This window comes from Heloderma suspectum, chromosome 3 (assembly GCF_057233095.1).
Source record: "Heloderma suspectum isolate Gila_16-S chromosome 3, 16-S_ref, whole genome shotgun sequence".
Taxonomy (NCBI): domain Eukaryota; kingdom Metazoa; phylum Chordata; class Lepidosauria; order Squamata; family Helodermatidae; genus Heloderma; species Heloderma suspectum.
In genome coordinates this window covers 316,452,692-316,475,061 of record NC_139460.1, presented here as the reverse complement: position 1 = coordinate 316,475,061, position 22,370 = coordinate 316,452,692, and the positions used below count along the sequence as shown (strand labels likewise).

The following is a 22,370-nucleotide window of genomic DNA, read 5'->3' as shown; positions in this document are numbered from 1 at the left end:
TTTGGGATTGCAGCCTAATTCCCATTGATTTCAGTAGAACTTACTTACCAAGCAGGTGCAGTGCAAACTGAAAGGGATGGAAACGCAGATATTTGTACAAGCTAGGAATCGACAGAGCCTTTTCTTTTAAACAACATCCAATATATTTCAAAGTACAATAAGAACAGCAGAAAGTTAAACAAGATCTACCTCTGTAAGATGGATGTTCTCTTCTTTAATGTGCATTTTGGAGGGGAGGGGGGAGGGCTTGATTTTCGGCTGCTTCACCTCGCTGGTGAATTATGAACTAGGAGTCAAGAGCGAGCTTTTGTGAAAGCCTATGGCATTACAAAATTGTAGGTTATTATTCTCAATATTATTTATATTTAAATTCTCCCACCCTTGCTTCCTCTCCCCCCATCACAGGGCGCTCACACACGCACACAATCCTGGGATGTTTCCTCCTTTTGCATTGGAAAAAAAAAAGAATATGAGAAAGTTTAGAGAGTCACAAACTGCCCCAGATAGTCCCCAAAGCTGCACTTTTTGCATTGTGGTGGTATAATTATCTTGAAACCCTGAGGTTGCAGTCCCCCTCCCAATACACACACACACACACCCCAACCAACTTCATGTCAACCCCATTTTCTCCTAAATACACTGCTTCAGAAGGAGTTCACCTTGGTTATGAAAGAAGTCAAGAGAGACACGCACCTCGCCTGGTTCTTACTTCTTTTCTTTCTGCTTGTGTTAAGAGTCCAGCCTCAACTTAACACTCGGGGGCCCTTGGCAACAAGTGGTCGTTTCTTCCAAAAGCAAAATTCTCGGAACCTTCTTTCCATACTGTTGGGCTTATCATCATCATCATCAATAATAATAAACAAAAATGTCACAGTCAGATGCATTTTACCTCCAGGGAAGGAGTTCTAATTTCACATTTATCTGGGCCACATCAAATTTCAGGCCTTACATTATTTTAATTAGAAAATATCTAGCATTGAAATTACCTTTTAAAAACAAAAAGTGAAATATTTCCTCATTCTGTAGATTTTTATGCTACCATATAATCTATCATACACAGTTATAACTAGCCCTTGAGCAGTATAGATATACATAAATAAATGAAATGAAATTGCATCCTTCTTTCAAAAAATAAATCGAAGACTCAAGTATAATTTCAGTGTCCATATTTCAAAAATTTATTTACCTCAAACTGTGCATAATGGAGTAAAAACTTAAGTTGAATATGTACCTGTTTATAAGGATGGTATTAGTTCAAATATATATGTGTGTATATATACATATACATGTATATATATATATATATATACATGTGTGTATATGTATATATACATAGTCTGCCGGCGGACTGATTTCAGATAATACACAGCCGAGTCTTTAAAGTACAACTACGGGAAATGAGGAGGGACAAAAATAAAAGAACTTAAAATATCGTCACAATAAATTTACAGAAATATTACAAACCATAAGAAAATATTTCAAACACATTAATTTCAGGTTGCTGTTTTGCTGTCGTTTAACTGAACAGGATAAAGTTTGGAAACAAAAAGGGCTATTTTAAATTAACAAATGTGTGTGAATGGGCAAGACAATTTCTGTTTTTTAACAATGGGTAAAAAAAAGTAGTGCACCCTAAACTTTTGCCCTTTTATTTAAAAAAAAAACCCAGTTCAATGGTATGCAAGTACTTATCCTATTTTTTTTCCTTTTGTACAATTGGTAAAACAATTAAAACGTCCAGGTCTTTATTTTAAAATAAAACTCGGATTCCCCCCTTTTTTATTTTTTGCTGCTGCTATAAATCCATCTGCAATTATCACAGCGTCTTAAGTAGACTCTGGTGTATTTTAAAAATAATTGGCAAATTCTCAAGTTTTTCTCTCTCTCTTTCTGTCTTTTTTAATATAAACAATGGACTTTTTGATTGCCATGTTTATTTTGATAAATACTGTACAAAAGTTGCTTGCAAATATTAAAACATTTCCCACCCCATTCCACGGTCTTCCTCCCTTCTCTCTCCCCCCCTCCCCCTTTCCTACGTTGCTTTCTGGAGTCTAGTTCTAAAGATTATTGATAAAGACTTTAAAAAAAAAATCCTTTCTGCAAAGTACATTTTCCACTGGAAGTTTGGGGCAATGGGGGGGGGGGAGGAACGGGAACAAACGGGTTTGGTGGCGTCGCATCCCTTTCCAAAGGGGGTGGGGGAGATCTATACAAGTTCCTTGGTGGGTTCTGATTTTGTACGTGATTTGTTTGTTTTCCCCCTACCCAGTTATTCTCTGTACAAAAATAGTGTCCCCCCCAGAAAAAGAGGAGAGGAAGGGGAGGGGGGAAGGCAGAAGCTCAGAATTTCTAAGAAAAGTTTGTCGCTCGGCTGAGGTCTCTTTGCACGCCTCGCCTGCTCGCTCGCTCGCTTCCTCCCAGCCCAGCCCACCCTTTTGTCTTACATATGGGAGAGCGGGAGTGTGCCGTTTATAGCCGTGCCCGGAACAGGTGCGTTCTGGTAATGCTGCGACATGTGCAGTCTGCTGGGGGCGGCCGGCTCCGCCACTTCGGCCCCGGGGAGGTACATGCTGATCATGTCCCGCAGGTCCCCGGCCTGGCACGGAGCCCTGGAGTGGGACGAGGACGTGACCGCGGGCGGGCTGGAGCTCGACTCCGTCTTGACCACCGAGCCCATGGCGCCCAGGCCCATGCCCGGCGCGCCCTGCTGCGAGTACGACATGCCGCCGTAGGTGGGCGAGCCGTTCATGTAGGTCTGCGAGCCGCCCATGGAGTTGTACTGCAGGGCGCTCACGTCGTAGCGGTGCATGGGCGGCATCTGGGCGGCGGCGGCGGCGGCGGCGTTGTGCGCGCTCAGGCCCGGGTGCTGCGGGTAGCCCAGCTGCTCCTGCATCATGCCGTAGCCGCCGTTGGCCCAGCCGTTCATGTGCGCGTAGCTGTCCATGCGCTGGTTGACCCCCGCCGCGCCCAGCGAGGCCCCCACGCCGACCCCCGCCGCCATGGAGTTGGAGCCCGGCGCCAGCAGCCCCCCCGGCAAGGTGTACTTATCCTTCTTCATCAGGGTCTTGGTTTTCCGCCGGGGTCTGTATTTATAATCCGGGTGTTCCTTCATGTGCAAGGCGCGCAGCCGCTTGGCTTCGTCGATGAACGGCCTCTTCTCCGCCTCGGATAAAAGTTTCCACTCGGCCCCGAGGCGTTTGCTGATCTCCGAGTTGTGCATCTTGGGGTTCTCCTGGGCCATCTTCCGCCTCTGGCCCCGGGACCACACCATGAAAGCGTTCATGGGTCTCTTGACCCGATCCGGGCTGTTCTTCTGGTTGTTGGCCCCAGAGTTACTGTTCCCCCCCGTGCCTCCCCCCGGAGTTTGTTGGGGGGCGGGAGGTTTGAGCTCGGTTTCCATCATGTTGTACATTCAAACGGCTTTTGCTTGGGAGGGGGCGCAGCAGTTGGCGGCGGGGAGGTTTCGGAATGGTGGCGGGGAAACCAGCGAGGCTTCAGGAACACAAGCAATTAAAAAACACACACGCACAGACACACTCGCACAGGGAGAGCGAGAAATCCGACCACCGCCAAAAACGGGGGGTGGGAGAAAACGAGAGCGAGTTGGAGAAGCAGCCGACCGGAGCTAGAGAATGTCCCAAGCTGGACTTGCCTTCTCGGGGAGGGGGAAGAGAGGGGAGATCTCCCCCCCCAAAAAGAGCCTCCCCTGTCCGAACCAACACCAGGATCTTCTTCTCTGCCAGCAGCCCTCCGATTATTCAAGGAGAATCATAACAAAGGCGGCTTGGAGAGTCTTGATTGAGAAACTTCTTCCTGGTCCGTGTCCCCTCCTTTCTTTCCCTATTCTCTCCTCTCCCCCCACCCCCTCTCTGTATCTCTTAGTCTTAAAGAGCCAGCAAAAGTCCTTTCCCCCCTTTTTTGTTTTGTTTTGTTTTTCCCCCCAAACACTCTCTCTCTCTCTCTCTCTCTCTCTCTCTCTCACTCTCTGTCTTTCTCTCTCTCTGCCTTGACAACTCCTGATACTTTTTTGAACAAGTTAATAGACAACCATCCATGTGATGGGGGGCTTGTCAGGGAATAAATGCGTTTGCCCCGGCCAATCAGCGCCCGCCGGCTCCTCCACTGAGCACAAGCCTCCACTTCTGGTTTTGCATGAAAGGGGGCGGGGCTTCCCGCGCGCCAGCCGGGACAGCTCGGCTTGGGGGAGCGGGCAGGCGAGCGGGCAGGGCGGGCAGGAGGAGGCGGGTCTTGGAGGCAGCCACTCAAAGGGCCCCTCGGAGCTCCTCTTACAAGCAACAGGTCACACACGCCTTTGGGAGGAAGTGTGTAAACAGCATTGTTGCTACATTAAAAACAAAACAACAAAAAAGCCCCACTCCACAACAACTTGATGTTGACTTGAGATTGGGGAAGGGGGGGGGGTTGCGACTTTCACCTCCTTTTTGCATGACAGATTGGAGCCGGGGAGGGGGGGGGGAGACAACAGCCCCGCTTCCGAAGGCTCCTTCTTAGGATTTGAGGAAGCAGGCTGAGAGATCGGTTAGTTTCACTTCCTTTTCCAAATGTTCAGCAGATTCCTTCAGTTTTCCCACAACGTCTCTTCTGACATCACGAACTACACCCCCCCCCCGCCCCAAACCCGGGGGATCCAGCTCCCACCGCTTCTAGAACGACCATCGTTTGCTGCCAGAAGCTAATTAAAGTCTCTCCTGCAAGGGGATCTATGCCAAGAAAGGCCCCGATACACTAGATGCCGATGCGTTCTGCTCTAAGCCGCATTAATTCTTCTCCCCTGAGATCGCCTTCTAGGGCTGTGCACCTATGTTTACTTGGAAAGCAAGCTCATGAGGGCACGCCGTGCCACTTTTTCCCAAGGAAATCATTGGACGGAGCCCAGGACCTGGCCTCTAAGACTGGGGTCCACAAGCCATTCAGGTCTGCTTAGAGCAGTCCCCTCCTGGGTATGTCGCGGCTGCGATCGTCGTTTATTGAGCAGCTGGTCCCAAGGGACTATACGTAGGATCGGGCTGTGAGAAAGCAGCCATAGAACTGAGGTCCACTGGGACTCAGCAGACGTGTCTAGCAATTAGGGCTATTCTGGCATACCTGGCCTTCTAGGGCTCTCGGTTTTACATGGCCACCCTAGCGCATCAGCTCCAAAGTAATCAAAGGGATTTACTTCCGGGTAACGTGTTTAGGTTTGGGGGTGGGGGATTCGGTTTTCTTTCTCGACCGACGCCAGGTCCCCTCCAAGCCCGCTGGCCCCTTCCTGCCCCTGCCCCCAATTCACCGCTGCAAGCAACGCCAAGCCGTGCTCTGTCTCTCTTCCCTCCCCCTCTCGCTCCAAACATCTGATCTTCTCAAGCAGGGATATTCCTCTCGCGGCTACTTTACACGGAACATTTCTACGCGAAATAAAAGAAATGCCGTTTCTCCCGCCGCCCCCCGCCGCCTTCTTCTTCAAATGGAGAAGGAGAGATTCAATAAAGCACAGATACCATCCCAGAACTGGATATATAAAGCATCACCCTCCTTGCACCCCAGCCAGCACGCACTCCTCCCTTAGACATTCTCCTTTGCCGTTTAAAAGTGTGGCATTATTTCGCTCATCAGACAGTCTCGGGAAGGAGGTGCGCAGGTACAATAAGCAGCGGGAGAGAGGCGGCGGAGAAGTGGGGCCCGGGGACTTGGGAGGGTGACTCTGAGGTGCAGACGCGGGCGCGCGCAGCCTGTCCCCCAGCAGAGCCTTTTTGCGGGCGGCGGGGGGGGGGCGGGGTGCAGGTTCCCGGCAATGGCGAGGTGGCAGCAGAACCGTTACAAATAGGTAGTTTTGTTATTCTCGCGCTCACTACACGCCGCTAAACAAAGCGCCAGCTAAGTTTACTTCGAGGCTCTTGTCGGGATCTTTGTTTCTAAAACGCACTTGACTACAAAGAAAGAAAGGAAGAATGGAAGAAAGAAAGAAAGAAAGAAAGAAAGAAAGAACCCTCCTGCCATGTCTGCTTTATAAAGTGCTTACATTCGGGCTCCCACCTCGCCCCCCACCCTCTCACCCCGTGGAGCCCCTGAAGAAGAAAAATGTAGCGATTGCTATTCCTGGGCACGTTCCATTTTGTTGTAAATTCCGGAAAATAGATTATTTTCTTTCCCCCCAGCGGCCTCCTCCTTCTCCCCTTCGCCCTACATTACTTTCACGTCTTTTCTTCGTGTGTCTGCACGTGAAGAACCCTATTTAGATTACGTTAAGAAAATGTAGTTGGCAACATCTTAGAAAGGAAAGGCGCCCGCGCACCCTCACTAAAATAAAAACGTTCTTTTCCCCATTAGCCCAGTTTTTAAGTTAGTTTCAACTTCGGACGGATGGTCCTGGAAGTAAAAGAGGAGGAGGAAATGGCTTTCCGAGTAGATCGTATTTTTATTTCATATTTTGGAGGTTGGAGAAGCCTGCAAAAACTGAGAAAGTATTGATACCATTTCAAAACTCCTAATGGAGTCGGATTAAAAAGAGAGAGCGAGAGCTGAGAAGTGATTTGAAACACACAAAAGAAAAGGAGAAATGACTGGAAAGGCGCCCTGGACTTTCTGAGCTGCTGGGGGTTTTACGGATAGGGTCGGTGCGCCCCCTACTGGTCAACTCGCCTTTCCCCTTTCAAACAAAACAAAAAATAAAACAAAAAACACACAAAACAGTCTTTACCCTGTAAACCAGATGTTTCTTGACAAGGCCCCAAAGAGGAAAGCAAGGGACTATATGGCAGTTGTGCAGTTAGTACTGAACATTATCGCTATCATTAAGCGGATATATTGTTTTAATGGCTTCGTTCATATTAATTGTTTATAAGTTTCTTCAGTTCTACTGAAAAGTATGGATTGGGAAAGGAAATTAAGAGGTCTGCGATCCTCAAACGGCTTGCTTTAATATAGCTGCCTTGGTTTGATTGACTACAGTGGTAGTAAATAAAATCAAACCGTCGCCCTTCCATTCCCCCATACTTGGAAGAAAATAGACGAGAATGCTGAGCAGTCCCCAGCACCTCGGCATACCCCACACACATATAGCGCACTCTTAATTGTCCAGACACCATATTTAACATTGTTGTTGTTTATACTTTAGCCTAAACACTTGAATAACGTCCTTAAAAAAAAAAATCTTATGGATAATTAAGTTCGAAGAAAAGGGGTGGTGTGGGAGGCAGTGATTTTGTCTCCCTTAATACAATGATAACTGATGGATGGTGAGGTGTGTGTTTTAAAAATAATAATAATACTGTTGTAGATGGAGAGAGTAAGGCAAGCTGTAGCGGATTGCGAGAAAGGGAAGTCTGAGGAATGATGCTCTCTTTCCTCTCTCTCTCTCTCTCTCCTCCCCCCCCCCCCATAACTAGATGCTTTTTATTGGCACTGAACTCTATAATAACACAGTTAAGAGGTTAAAGTGGCTGGTTTTGCTCTTTGTTAATTGCATTTATCATCTAAATAAGGTATGGAGCTACCTAACAATTGCGTTATCACGAGTATTTACCGCTTTATTTTAATTAGCCGTGTTTTCCTTATCAGCGCAATGAACTGTCTCTGGCATATATACATAATAATGCGCTATAGAAAAATAAGATAAAAGCAATAGCACTTTTCACGCCCCCCCTCCCCTCCCCTCCCCTCCCCTCCCCTCTCCCCTGTCAGATCTAGGAATGCTCGTATGTGTGTCGAGATCCTGACTTCCGTCTGAAACTATATGTGTGCACACCTAGGTAGAGATAGACAGAGATAGAGATGGAATCACCCGCGGTATTATTGTCTGCTTCAGACCACAGCACCCCATTCATCACTCCCCCCCCCCCTCCGGTGGTAGGATATAGGCATTATATAAAGCGAGGCCTGGAGAGCAACGTTTTAATCTGAATGGATTTAAAATTCGTTGCCTTTGGTATAATTTATGGAAATGAAATAAACAGCCCCCCCCCCATGTTTCCCAGCAATAGAGAGTTAAAGAGGGGTGGGTGGGAAGGCTACGTTATGAGCTTATTAACAAGGCTGTTCTGTTGCCTCGAATTTGTCTTTATTTTCTTTCTGATCTAAACTGCCACTTAACTCAGAAAAGCCTGGATGTATATACATCTCCTGGCATATCCCCTGCAAAATAAGGTAGGTGAGTGAATGGGGGAGTGGGGGTCACTTACAAAAATCGGTTTGTCTCAACTCAGTCTTCAAGCCCAAACTTACCAAGTTACCTTGTCTTGGGGAGATGGAAAGATTGGACCCCCCTTCTCCCCCCCTCCTTTTTTTTTGGTCCTTAGCTGCAAATAGAGGTTTAACTTGCAGCAATTAGGCGGGAACTAGCCAAGCATCTTACTATTATGATGCTCGTTAAAAACCCTTCTTTTCTACATCTGCATTTGAGTGTGTTCTCCTCCACTCTTAATCTTCTTATGGAAATGAAGGCGAACGGCAGGGAACCAGCGGAGACTTAGAGAATGTCCTTGTTAGGATGGAATTTCTCAGCATTGTTAATTAGCAGAGTTTGACGACCACCAGTACTGGGGTGGGGGGTGGGGGTGGGGGGGAACTTTGTTTAACCACTCACAAACCCTTTGGCTAGGAAGAGCCGAACTCTTTTTTATGTTCTAATTTGAAGGGGGGGGGGGACTCTGAAAAGAGTCTCCTGTTTGACAGTTAGGGGCGAAGAGAATTTTTATCTCCCTGTGAAATAATTACTGCCTTGATACCTCAATTTTCTGCAAAATGTCAACCTGCGAACTCAAAAGTTTTTATTTCATTACCACAAAGGATTGTTTTAAAATAACAAATCTAAGAGTACACAAATATCCTCCACCATTCCATAACAAATTTGAATGTGTGGGGGTGTATAAACATTTTTTTTTAATGGTTCTTTAAAACAAAATAATTCCCAACGAACTGTCCTCTACACTCTAGTAATTCCAGGTGGCTGCAGGAAGAATTAGAATGCTGATGAATGGAGGAGGGGGAATAAGAAATATTTCCAGGGTCACATTCATCCCATACATCTGTTGGAAGAAAATCCCATCCTAAATAGCTGGGTGGATTCGAAAAAGGAATGTTTTATTTTCTCCTAATAAAACGGGTTGAGATCCATCCATTACCACTAATCTGCGACTGCTAAAATCTCCCCCACCCCATCAAATAATGGAGTGTCATGCTGCCTTTAAAAGCTTGACACCTTAGAAGCTAGATAAACAAGCAAAGGTATGTATCCCAAAAGGCACTCCAGACCAACTATAATAAAGGCAATATAGCAGATCCAATCTGATCTAACCTGCAATATATTTCAGCCCGTTGCTTTGGAATTATTATACAGTGTTATTCATATTGTAAGTATGAACCACCATATATGCAGAAGTTAACCATCCTATGCAGCTGTATTATTTATATTTGTTGTTTATGTGCTCAGATCTGCTAAATATTATATTACACTGGCATGATCCTCTAATATGATCAATTCAAATATTGTATTTTGTTGTGGGGTGGGTCGTTGTGTGCCTTGCAGCATTTTGAACATATACGGAGGATGTGGGCTTTATTATGTTGACAAACATTTCCTTTCCAGAAGGAAAGAAAATATACCGACAATTTCCATACGGAGGTGATTCCTATGTAAAAGTCGAAGTTTTCTCCCATATATCGGTATTAGTTTGATGGGAAGTACAAATACACAGCCACACACTGAACAATTGCTGTGAATGCAACTGTGTGTGTCCAGTTGGGGAAACAGCAAAGGCGGGGGGAGGGGTTTGAGGAAAAAAGGTACATGCTGGAGCCAAACTAATCCATGGAACTTAAGAATTCTTTAAAATATATATGTAACTGATTTTACTTATCACTTTAAAATTATTATCTGAAGTTCTTCAATCTACTTGTGGTGTTCTTTGTCCAGCAAACCACCAGCTTGTCACTCTCAGAAGTGGTATTCTACTACTGAGGGGGTGGAAGTGAAATGGAGGGCAACAAGTGATTCCTCACCAAACTCAAATCTACCCAATAATTCAAGGGTTTTCCATTTCTTCGCCTGCCCCAACAACCGAAAGAATGCAGATCACGCTTTGCAGAGAATTCCTTCGTCTTAACCATCACTAATGACATTATTATATGAGAGAAAGAAAGAATATTGTTCCTCCAGTGTTGAGAGAGCCTCTGCTAAACTGTTAACCCCACTCCTCCGTCTAGCCCCCACCCACACACATTAAAAAGTAACTAACAAATATTTTAAAAAAATACTTATGATTTTAGAAGAACCAGTAGAACCCCGAGCAAACAGAAACAAATAACTAAAACAAACCCCCCAAATGAAATAATCCACGTAAATAGGAACGATTTGATCACGTCACCCTCTAAAAGTAGGATTAAAAGGCGGGAGGGGGGATGTCTGGATAGCATGGAAAACAGCGGAACGATTTGTAGGCAAACCACCTGTTTGACTCGTCACTGGAAGAAATGCCCTCTTGGTCTTTAGTTTATCGAACCGAATTGTCCCACTGCGTATGACTTTTCTGCTCAGTCTTTAACACTTTCACCTGAAAGTAAATTACATTGGATTTCCTGTGCTTACTGACCAGTGAAGCGTATTTATGATGGTGATCTTAAAGACGCTTCCTAAAAAGTAAGGTGGAAATCTATACACACTTACCTAGGAGAAAGCCCCATTGAAGCCAATGGGGCTTATTTCTGAGTAGACATGTATGGGATAAGGCTATGAATCTCAGTTCCGAGTAAGCGTGTTTAGGATTGGGCTCCTTAGGGTATTAGAATATCACTAATCTGTATTAGATGATTTTGCAGTAAATGCTGTAAAGCGGATTAGAATCCTCACTCCACTCCTAAAAATGCATTGACACTGCCCCCTCTTTGTCCCCCCCCCCCGACTGTGGGTAGGGTGGTGAATGCCTATTCAGGAGTACCTAAATCCTCCTCATCTTGTCTACCTCGTGCACCGAGATCCCAAATAGCCTTCCAAGAGATAAATTCCACAGGATTCCGTGGGAACTCCTTGCAAGTGATGCGTTTAGACGCAGGTGGCTTCTCAAAAACCTTCCTAATTCCACCTCCCATTCCAATCCTACTCTATTTCCCATTTTTCCCTTTTCCCTAATGAATTCAATTACACCCCTACTTTAAAATAAAACACCCCATAACCCCAAAAATAAAATGCAAGATTCCAGCAACAATAAACACGTTCTCCGAAGTAAGTCCCACTGTATTCCGTCACCGTGGGGCTTACTCCAAGGAACGTGTGCATAGATTACCTATGACGAAGTGCCCACTATTCCACGAAAGCTTATGTCATAATAAATGCTTCAGCCGTTAAGAGCCACAAGACTGTTGGTTTTGCTGCAACACACGAACACCCTGCGTAGATTGCGTCCTACATTATCTCAAGCCAGGATCACTTTGGTACGGCTCTCTTTAACTGGCCCTTTCCCAGGAACAAGTGGACTTTGCCCACTGAAACTGGTCAAACTCCAGCTGAGCAGCGATGGAGTCCTGCGTAAACGCACGTGGCAGGAAGTCCCATGAACTCACGGCGACAGGGAAGATATCCCCATTCCTTGCCCCATTGGAGCTTCCAAAGTAAATGGTGCGAGGTGAGATCGCAGCTTCACCCCAGCCCGATCCTAAACGCTTTATGGATGCTAGTCAGAGAGGGGTGGTTTGGAAGCAAGTTCCATGGGATGTGGTTCTAAGCCGTATGCTTTGGATAATGTGTTATTCGGAAGTAAATCCTATTGATTTTAATTGGTCATATCTAAGTGAATGGTGCTTAGGTCGGGAAGGATGCCTCTTCAGTCGAAATATTTAAATCCGTGCCGATTTTAAACGGAGAGTGTATCGACATAGATTTCGAAGGGCGTTGTAGAGAAGCCAATAGCATCTCCCTCCAAGTAAATGCGTTCATGATCAGGCCACCGTCACTATCCACGGTGGGACTTATTACTCCGGGCTTACCACTCCGATACAATTATTGGACTCACTTGGTTTAAATCCAAGTGGGTTGGAGAACACGCTGCTAGTCTCACTGGAGCCAATGGTGGCAATGCTGCAAACAGGCTGCTTAAGTTCCATTGCCTTCAATAGGGTTGAAGTAGCGTAACAGCTCAGAACTGCATTGAATGAGACAGAATGGAGTGTCTCGGGGAGAATGTCAGCTCTGCAAAACCATGTCCGGCTTTCTAGAAAAGCTGTCGTTGGTTGACAACCTAACACCTCGATCCTTATCACAGTCGTTATGAAGATAAACTCCATTGAAATCAATGGGAGTTCCATTGAAGTAACTGTGCTTAAGGTCCTCTGTAAATCAGATTGGAGTCACTGGGACTTCCTTCTCAGAAAAGCCTTCAGTGTGGGGGGTGCCAGTTCTCTGGGGGTGGGGGATCCTCTTGGCAATTCCGCACTGAGGCATGGAACTCGCAGCGCCTTGGCTTTTAATTACAGTTGAGTATGGGTCTATTGAAAACATTTCCTTCCGCTCAGGGCGCGTTGATCCGAATCAAAGGGATTCTTTTCGGTCCCGTGGTATGTTTGCCACTGACATGTCACTGACACCCCCCAGACAGACGTGGAGGACCGCAAATACGTTCTTTAACAGTTGTAGGCCTTGTCTCTGTCTAAACATGCATAGGATTGCGCCCTTAAGCTCCGGCCTCTGGATGCGAATGGCCGCGACTGAAAAGGAATGCTCGGGTGGTACGTTTATGAACGGCCATTAAGGCCCATCCAGAGGGGCTCGAGCAGCGAACATCGCAACGTAACGGATAACCATAAGAAACACAACGCCCGATTATAGAACTAGCGTCCATTATGAAAGGCCTCCTTCCTTCCACCGCTTCACAATCCACCCTCGCCATCAGCATTGACGAAGGCGGCGAGACGCCTGCGACCTCTGCTTCAAAGCCATTTGTCAAATCCTGGAAGGGGCCATCGCTGACCTGCCAGGAAGAGGGCTATCAGGCCGTCAGGAGTCCTCAGGGCAAGAAAGCCCACGTTTAGTCCAGAGAAGGGACGCCGTGTAAAGGGGCCCGGGATGCTCTAGTCCTGAAGTTGCTTTCCCCCAAAGATCTCACGGGCGGAAATGGGCCACCTTCTCTAAGAGCCCCTTTTCGTCCACAGACCGGAGCAGTCTTTGCAAACCTGGAGCCCTCGTGAGCGGGAACTCCAAGTCTAGGAAAGAAGGAAATCGTAAGATCCAGACGGGATGGCCGAAATCCATCCTCTCTGGGACTCCAGAGGGTATAAGCCACCTCCCCGATGGCTTTACAGCCGATAAGGCCGTATATAAATGCGAGTGATAAAGACATGGCCTTGGCACTTTGGGAAGAATATGGCTGAACCGGCCTGGGAAAGCCTGAGTTGCTGGGCTGTACGGGAGAATGGAGAAGTAAGAGACACCCAAAGAGAATGACAGAGCCCCCCTTTCAGGTGTGCTTCCTCTGCCTAAAGGTGCTAGGCTGGAATTCAAGGGGATCCTTGTTACTGTTTTTGCAGAGAGACCATAACCTGCCCTTGAGAACATCTGAGGATTCGCTCCAGGAGCTAAGAGACGGAACAGGAAGAAGGCCTCTTTTACCTCAAGTTCTAGAACATTCCGTGGATTCTTCTCCTATCCCCACCGCCCCCCCCTCCACGCCCTCATCTTCTTGTTATCTTTTTACTGCTGCTATTTCTTTACTGGATTTGATGGATTTGTTTTTATTTGGATTTTAAACAGCCTGGAATGCTTGGTGTATAAATACCATCACTGATCTTAATTCATGGGGAATTCTCAGGCTGGATGTGGGTGGGTGGGTGGGTGGGAGGATGGATGTAGGCAGGCAGGCACAAACACACACCTTAATGTGATTTTTTAATTACGTATCTATAAGTCCCTGTCTGAATGCAAAATATATAGGGAATACTTGGTGTAACTATGTATGACTTCCATGCTTTCAACCCGGATCAGGACCCTTTGCACCATGGCCCTCCACACAGCATGAATAGATGTTTGATCCTAAAACCTGTTGGGAACTGATCTGTCAAGTTTTTAAATCTCTTGTTACAAGAAATTTCTTTTTTGTGTGGCTGCTGCTGCTTTTAAACAAGAGTTTTAAAAGGGAAATTTTAGGTGGACGAGCAAGTTTTACAGGATAAGGTCATTTATGAATGACACTCCATAAATATGACTTACTTTCATATGAAACATTGATTCTGCATCCTGTTTGTGTCCACGCACGCACGCGGAGGATACAGAGGCAATGCATTGTCCCCCCTTAATCGCCCTCTCATCCCTCACTTGAAAGTTGGAGAGTTGGTTCTGCGATGAGCCTTCCGCCTCTGCCTTACCCAAGCCCCTGCCACGGTATATTCATCCGGCCACATGACAGGATGCTTGGGCATTTAGGATCGGGGCTTAAGTTTTGCTTGTGGATTCCTGGACCTAGTAACGGACTTGCTACGATTCCTTTCGAAGGGGTAAAACATCCATGTCCCGGCTACAAATCTTCCGGCCGCTTTTAGAAGACCCCCTAACAGCTATCCAAAGGCAAACCCTTTTCTTTCCAAAGGACAGATCTTGGCAGTTTTCTTCGTCTCCGCAAAGCGTTTCCACAAGGGACATAAAAGACAAACGACTGCCATGAAGAAGCTGCCCCGTTGCATTACAACGTGGGCTTGTTTGTTTATTTTGCTCCAACACGCGGGAGGGAGAAACCGCGGAGAGGCATTGCGCCGCATCTCAAGAAAGAAGAGATGCCCTTTTCACAGAGGAAAGGGGGAAATGCCACGGACGTCGAGCCTTCGGGCTTTGGTAGCTCCCCTGCATGCTCGCTCAATCGGCACTATTCAAGGGGCTAACGCGCGAAGCAGTGTACATAGGATCCCAGCTTAGGGAGCAAGCCACGTCTCAGGGACGTCAGTGGCGAGGCTTTTATTGAACTGAATGGGGATCCCCACCGTTCGTTTTCAGGGCACACTACAAAGGGATGCGTCTGCTCCCTCACTTTCCCTGTAGAATGCCAAATTCTGGCCACAGCAAAGAAAACACACACCCTCTCCCCGCCCAGCAAAATACACTGTATCTAAGCCCTCCACACTTAGTACTTCTCATCTTGTAAACCTTGGGAAGCCGAGGAATGACGACTTTCCTGGAACAACAGAAAATATACAGCTCATTTCATTTGAAGATCGCAGCAGTAAAACTTTATTTCGTAGGGGGCCTGAGACAGAACCGTCTGACAGACATGAAGTGTGGGAGGCGAAGGTTGCAGTCCTATGCCCATTTACCTGGGAGTAAGCCCCACTGAAGCCAGTTGTACTGACTTTTGAGTAGACGTCTATAGGATTGAGCTTTGGGGATGTAAATGCCATCGAAATGAATGGGACTTGCTCTCAAGTAAACATGTTTAGATGCCAATAGCAATCGGGCGGGGGGGGGATTTGGCCCCATTAGGTTTCAAAACACATTTACTGGGAAGTAAGTTCCAATGATTTCTATGGCATCCACTCAGTAAAAGTTGTGGCCTCAAGTTTGCATAATGCCCCCCTTTAGATTTTTATGTTATTGACTGATGTGTTATTTTGCTTTTTCCCTTTTTGGTGATTTTACTACTGCAGTTTCAAATTTTATCTCTGTTGCTGCAAGGAACTTTGAACACAAAGCAATACATTAAAAAACAAATTAATAAAAGGAGTGATTAGTATTCTACCTTTTGTCTATTTAAACACATCCTACAAATACAAATACACCTTTAACTGAGGCTATATACTTTTAGGTCAGGAAGATCTAAGGCCAAATCTGAAGGACAGCAGGATTTTCTCTTATTTTGCCTAGCATTTTATATGATTGTATTGATTTGTGTATTGCCAGATAATGTTGGTAAGGAAAAGATCCAGGGAAAATGCCAAACATTTCTTTCCCAAAGAAACGTATACAAAAATGGTTTCATTATTTTGACCTACATGGTGGTGGTGTGGCTTTAATTTGGAATTTAAACTCTACTTTTCAAAGAGCACCTGTTGGCATGGACTCCCCCTAGCCACCCAGAAAGTCTTGGAATACGGGCAAAGGAATTTCTTATAACTGCATCTTTTGTCAGCAATCCTTGGTCAAACCAATTCTGTTGTTTTGTAATACCAGTTCAGGGATTTGACTTTTAATGATGTTGCAATCTCCAAATTAAACATACAAGTCATGTTTCATTTGCATAATGCCTCCACCGCAGATAAGTTCCTAAAAGAAAAATAAATTGATTGATTTAAAAAAAAAATCCGTTGATTAATATATTGGCTCTTCATTTCTTTTTTGCTTTTTTTAAAAAAAACCTTCTTATGAACTGGAATTGTAATACTCAAGAAAGAAGCATTTTGTCCCATTAAGTAGGGTCTGGTTTTGGTCCCCGAAATTCTCACTGATGTTGAAAAGGAAACTTGCAAGCACAGTGTGTGGTAGACAAGTCCCTTTCCTATACTTTGATTTTAATTGCCAACCTATTTTATCTTCTTAAGTTTGCTAAACGGTATGCGTAAGACACAGAACCCAGCACCCAAGAACGAGGTTATTGCTGCAGTAGGACTGGCGCTGTGGCCAAGAGGGGGCGCTAAGACATCCTGCTCGGCCCCCGCCTCTCATCTAAGCCCATCACAACCCCGGAAGAAGCGGGTACAAGCTTGCAAGCTTAGCGGGGTCGAGTACAGATCTTTAGTCCTTATGGATAAAAAGAGATTAAAGGCTAACTTCCCTCTCCCTTTCTTTCTTTCCTTTTTTTTTTTTTTTTTTTTGGTATCAATTTTAACCAACTACGAAAATGTAGAGCTTTTATCCTTTGATGTCTTCCTAGAAAGAAACGGTTACATCAGTTGTGAAATCACATCGTTTGCAGAGCCAACAAATCTACCATGAAGTGGAGGAAATAATTTAATTAATAAATGATCTTCCTTAGAGGCATTTTAAAAAAGCTGATCTTTGCCTTCCTTTTTCCTTTCCCTCCCCCATCCCAACCAGTGGGGTCTCTTCTTGGTGACTGATACATTTAGTAAGATGTAGCGACAAACAAAAATAAATAACTCCACATTAAAGTCCCTTCTTGTTCCGTATTTGTGTGAGATCTTATTATTAGGAGTTGCATTTATTGTCCATACGAATCTACTTTAATTGTATTTTTTTAAAAGGAGACAGAGTCCAAGATTACAGGAAGAGAAAAAACAACCTAAAAATTAAATACTATGTCATACGTTGTATTCGCACCCATTTATGATGGATAGCCTAAATAAAATTGCAACGGCCTACCCATCCCCCACTTTTTTTTAAAAAAAAAAAACCCTCTTCACCTGTATTTAAATAGCACGTCTTTAATTACAGCGGTAGGGGATGTATGAGGCTGAAATGAAATTAGCAGTCATTACCAGCCCCTTTAACTCCGTGGTGCTTTTGATCAGCGCTAAATTAGCTTCCCAGTCCTAACAAAGGCTCTATAGCAAGCAGTGGGCTGTAAATAAGACAGCTCGACCTGCCCTCAACACCTTTTCTCTTGTCAATCACAGTTCCGTCATTCAACCCAAGATTAACCTTTATCTACCAAATTCGTTAAAAAAATAATAATAATGAAAAAGAAATAGGAAAAAATCAAAACACTCACAACTTCGTTAAAGGAACTGCCTCCTTATAAAAATGGGGGGGGGGGAGAGATCCTGGATTATAATTAGCCACAGTTTTGCTGTTTCTAAAATCATTTTCAAGCGTTGTCGTGTGAAGACATTGCAGTGCTGGGAGGGAGGAGAGGCCACTTGCTCTGGGAAGGGAGGGGAGTTGCAAACCGGTAAAGAAAGTTGGGGGTGGGGGAGAGAAAAAATCCCCCTTGGTGTGAATAAACTAAAGGCTGATCTTCATCTTACCATTAGGGGGCGCGAGAGAGCAAGAGCGCGCCTCTGCAGCTGTCTGCCTAACAGCACCTTTTCGATTTTACCAGGTAACACATCTCCCCTGATTTTCTTCTTCCTTCTTTCCTCGCCTCTCCCCATCGCCCGCGCCACTTCATCTTCCTTCATTACCTGTTTTCCAGAAATTCAGTGTGCCCGGTGTCAGATTCAGATGCCGCACGGGCAGAGTGCCCCAGATCACTGGAAGCCTAATTTTATTTTCTGCAATTTGGCTCGGGGTTTCTTTACAAAGCTGGGTCTCTCCTTCCTTGGAAAAAAGCGCTTACCCTAAAGACAGCGCCGCTTTGAACCTCCCATTCTAATAAGTACAAACCTGGGGGGGGGGGGGAGCAATGCACATTAGTTTTGCTCATAAACCGAGAAGGTGGGGGGGGGGGAGAAAGGGAGCACAAAAACGTGTTTTGTGTTTGTTTGTTTTTTGTAGCTGCTTTGTCGAGCCAGCAAACGAGATTTCCATAAACTGTCAATTAGAATCCAAAAATCGGGAGAGGGAGCGGGGGAGAGAAAAGCAAGAGAGAATGAGAGACCTGCATATTACCAAACTGGAAACCTCTTTCCTCACGATTGATATACGGACGTATGCCTGTATTTCTTTTCTTTACCTTTTTTTTTTTTTAAAGGCACCCTCGAAGACAAGCAAAATAGGCAGGAGTTCATGTCAAAGTTGGTTGAAGTTACTTACAGGTTCCTGCCAGTTCGGGCTGTTGGCTCGGAAGTCGTTTGATTGGCAGAAGAAAGGCAAAGTCCACGGGGGCTCCTCAGTCCCACTCGGCCTCGGGGGCTTGGAGCACTTTTTCCGGGCAGCGACACTTGCAGATGCTCGGAGGCTCCCTCTCCCCCCTCCCCCCAATCTTTCTTCTCCATCCAGAGTGAATCCAGTTCGGTTTTTCTTCCCCCGGCTCTCCTGGTTGCCTACACATCCTTCAAGTCCTACTCCTAGCTTTAAACTGCAGCCCCTGGAACAAGGGGGGGAGAGTGAGAAAGAGAGAGGGAGAGAGAGACAGGGAGAGAGGGAAAATCGTTTATGGTATGGCTTAAAAAATCCAAATGGCTGATTTTGTGTGTGCATGTGCGTGTGTGTGTGTGCGTTATAAGAATGCACCCACAACAACAAAAAAGTCAATTCTCCGTCTCTTTCTCTCCCCCTCTCCCTCCCCCTCCATAGAGGAGAATAAGAATAAAGAATAAAAGCTTTATATTTTTGCAGTGGGTATTCAAAGATAATTTGATGCTATTGTTTCTGCTACAGATGGTTCTTTTTAATACAATAACAGTGTGCTTTGTGCATGCCACACACAATACAAATCGAAAAGCGTTTTCCTGAATAACCATTTTGTTCTCATTTGTATAGGGCCAACAAAAGGCGCCGTGAAGTAATGGGGATTCTGTTTGTTGAAGCCACAGAATAGGGGCTTGATAAAGATTTAGGTTTGGTTGTGCCCCCCTCCCGCCGAAGGGAGGAGCACCGATGTAAAAGGACCGCCAAGACCTAACCGATCTATGAATACTACCACTAATTTATTTATTTATTTATCATCATCTCTACAGATCGAATACTTTTTTTTTTTTTAAAGATGAAGGCTTCTATCTCCCCCTCACGTTTTAATCAGTCCAAACAGCTGTTTCCTTCAAGGGGGGGGGGTGTATTCATCGCTTAAAAAACACACACCCTAGAATTAGAAGGGAGGGGCATGAAAAATGAGTATCTGGAAATGCTATACTGAAGACGAAGTGGACAACACATCTGCACCCGTTTTCGTGCGTGGGTGCACGTGCGCGCGCGCGTACACACTGTTTTTCCAGCCTCATGATGTACCATAAACACACAAGGCTTCAAGAGATGACCCTCCAGGATTGGTATAAGCGATTTTCCTTCATGGAAAGCCAGCAGGCAGAAAGCTGTGCCCAAGAAAGCGGCGCTTGCCTCTCCTGCTACTCACAGATCGGTCCAGGCCCCCCCCCCCCCCTGCTATCTCACGCCCAAGATACAGTCAATACAACCGGATGACTACCGCTCCGCGGACCTCTGTTTAACAGGGCTATAGATCGGGCTCAAACATTCCCTTCTGTAAGAGGTTAGGTCCGTTATGCGCCACCCAGGGCAGTTAGTCGGAAAGTATTGAAGGGTTCTGGAATACTCTGTTCCCTAGGTCCGCTCAGAGCGCCTTCAGCTCAGACGCTGCTGCCGAGTCAAACTCCTTTTCTTCCGCAAAAGGTCCCGTCCGAACACAACCTCCCACATGGGATGACACGCAACCCTGCTCCGGCCAGATTCATTTCCCTTGGAAAGTCTCTGATCTGTTCAGAATGGGTTCAGTTCCCAACAATATTCACACAGAATTAGTTAATCCGTGGTAATGAGCTCCACAATGCTTGGGTCTCCACGACGGCGAAAGTGGATTAGAAGCCCACGCTTCCCCCCCCCCCCCCGTGCGTACTCAGGCTGTGCACTGAAAGCGTGGGGCGCGCACGGTTGTGACAAGGCACGGGTACTCCGTGTTAAAGCATTTTGAATCTGCGCCTTCAGATTAAATACCAGGTGCTCTGTATGCATTTTATCTGAGTTTAAAATCGTATTAAAAGTTAAAGTCAATTTTAACGTCACAGTTCTGACATCTTCTATTATTATTATTATTATAGATCCCCCCCCTGCCGGTTCGTTTCTGTTTCATCATGAATAAATTAGAAGCACTCACTTGGGCTTGGGGGGGAGGGGGAGTGAGACCTAACTTTCGCGCAGGGTGGGGGTGGGGGACACACACACTGTTCTCCCGTTGCTGCAAAAGCAGGCTTGCGGGATGAAGGCATTCCCATGTGTCCTCCTTTCGGCCAAACGCCTTTAGCAAGCCTAGTTTATGAGCGAGATCCGCCTGCCTCGACCCGTGAAGAGCCCACTAGCCGGAGAAAAGTGCTTCGACAGTGGGGCGCGGCGGCGGCGGGGTTCCGCTGAGCGTTGAGTTTGTCTACCTTTCTCTAGGAATTAATGCTCAGGCTCTAGCCGCCTCTGTAACCCCGTCCTGACGGTAATCTACCTCCGTGACTTCTTAGCCGGAGCGGGGACGGGGTCAGCAACTTGTTGCAGAGAATAATGACTCCAGCGGGTGTGTGTGTGCGCGCGCGTGTGTGTCCGCACTCCGTAATTAGTTTCCTCCATCCCATCCTGCCCACCCCCTTCAAGCAAAAGAAAAGATGCTTTGCCCCCCTTTAATCTGCCCCCTCCACTTTTCCACTTTTGCTTTAGGAACTCCCGTTATTGGTTTAGAGGCCGCATCTTGGAAAGTCACCTAATCAGGGATTATTGAGGGGGAATTAGAACTGACACGCGCCGAAGGCAGACCCTCTCCCAGGACCCCATGGGACAGGCGCCCGGAGATCAGCCTTTTCCAAAGCACGTGGGTCGCCTTGCTGCCACCCCCTTGGCTCGGCTCCTTTAGGGAAACCAGGAGAGTGAGAGCGAGAGAAGAACACGTGTGTAGGAGGCCGTAGGGAAGGCGTTCGGTGTCTGTGCCCCCAGAAATGGGCCGACATTTAATAACGCGGCTTGCCTACTGGTAGATCGTTTCTGGCACCTCAGTCCACAAGCTACTTAAGCCCAAGTCCTGGGATATAGACAATCGTCTTCCCTGATCCACTTGGAAGTCAGGTCCGCTGAAATCAATAGGAATTGCTGTCAGGCAAATGAACGGCGGGGGGAGGGGGGATATAAATGGACAACATTGCAACACTTCTAGGTATAGGAGATTTGTGGATCGCAACGTCAGGGTTTCCTTCACGTAGACAGAGAGATTTCAGTGGAAATTGGCTTAGCTAGGTACATCTTCGTGGCCTTTTCCATAAGAGATAGTGGCAATACTCCAGTTGCCACCCCCCATTACATTTTCCTGCCTATCCCCCTCCTCACCCCACTTCACTCCTTCACCTTCCTTCTTCTTCTGAAGATTCATTGCATGGACTCTTCGTTTTGGAAAGACCATTTAAACCGAGAGAATAGCAAGGATTATTCTAAACTCCATTTAAAGAGTACGAATTAATTCTCTGGCGCAGGCCGCCCCCACCGACCCCCTCGACACGTTTAACTTGACAGCGAGCCCCTTGACTGCAACTGATTTTACTCCTCAAACTGCCCCCTCTGCACGCTCCCTGCATCCAGCTGAACGCAGCAGTGGGACCGAACAGTCCGAAGATCGAGCTGTAAGAACGATGCTAGGACTGCAGGAGCCTTGAACGTCTGAACGAAAGCCAGAGAGGCGCCGTCCGCAAACCCGTTCAGCCAAGATACCTCGTTAGTGCCCCCCCCCAGCCCGTATTTCTGAACACAACACACTGCGATTGCAAGGGGACATCCATTTCCAATCCACATCCCATTGGATTGAATGAGGCTAGGTTGTTACCTATATTACTTTTAGGATGGAGGGTGGTGCGTCTGATAG

General features: G+C 46.3%; 1 protein-coding gene across 1 annotated transcript; it reads right to left on the bottom strand.

Annotated features, from left to right (window-relative positions):
• Positions 1-1,716: 1,716 nt before the first annotated feature.
• On the bottom strand, positions 1,717-3,999 carry SOX2 (SRY-box transcription factor 2). The gene has a single exon (XM_084842081.1). The coding sequence runs from the start codon at positions 3,413-3,415 to the stop codon at positions 2,444-2,446; it is 972 nt and encodes a 323-aa protein (XP_084698207.1). The 5' UTR covers positions 3,416-3,999; the 3' UTR covers positions 1,717-2,443.
• Between the last annotated feature and the right edge of the window lie 18,371 nt (positions 4,000-22,370).

What these genes read in the sequence shown, in the direction of transcription:
- SOX2 (XM_084842081.1), bottom strand. Translation starts at nt 3,415, where the DNA reads ATGTACAACATGATGGAAACCGAGCTCAAACCTCCCGCCCCCCAACAA.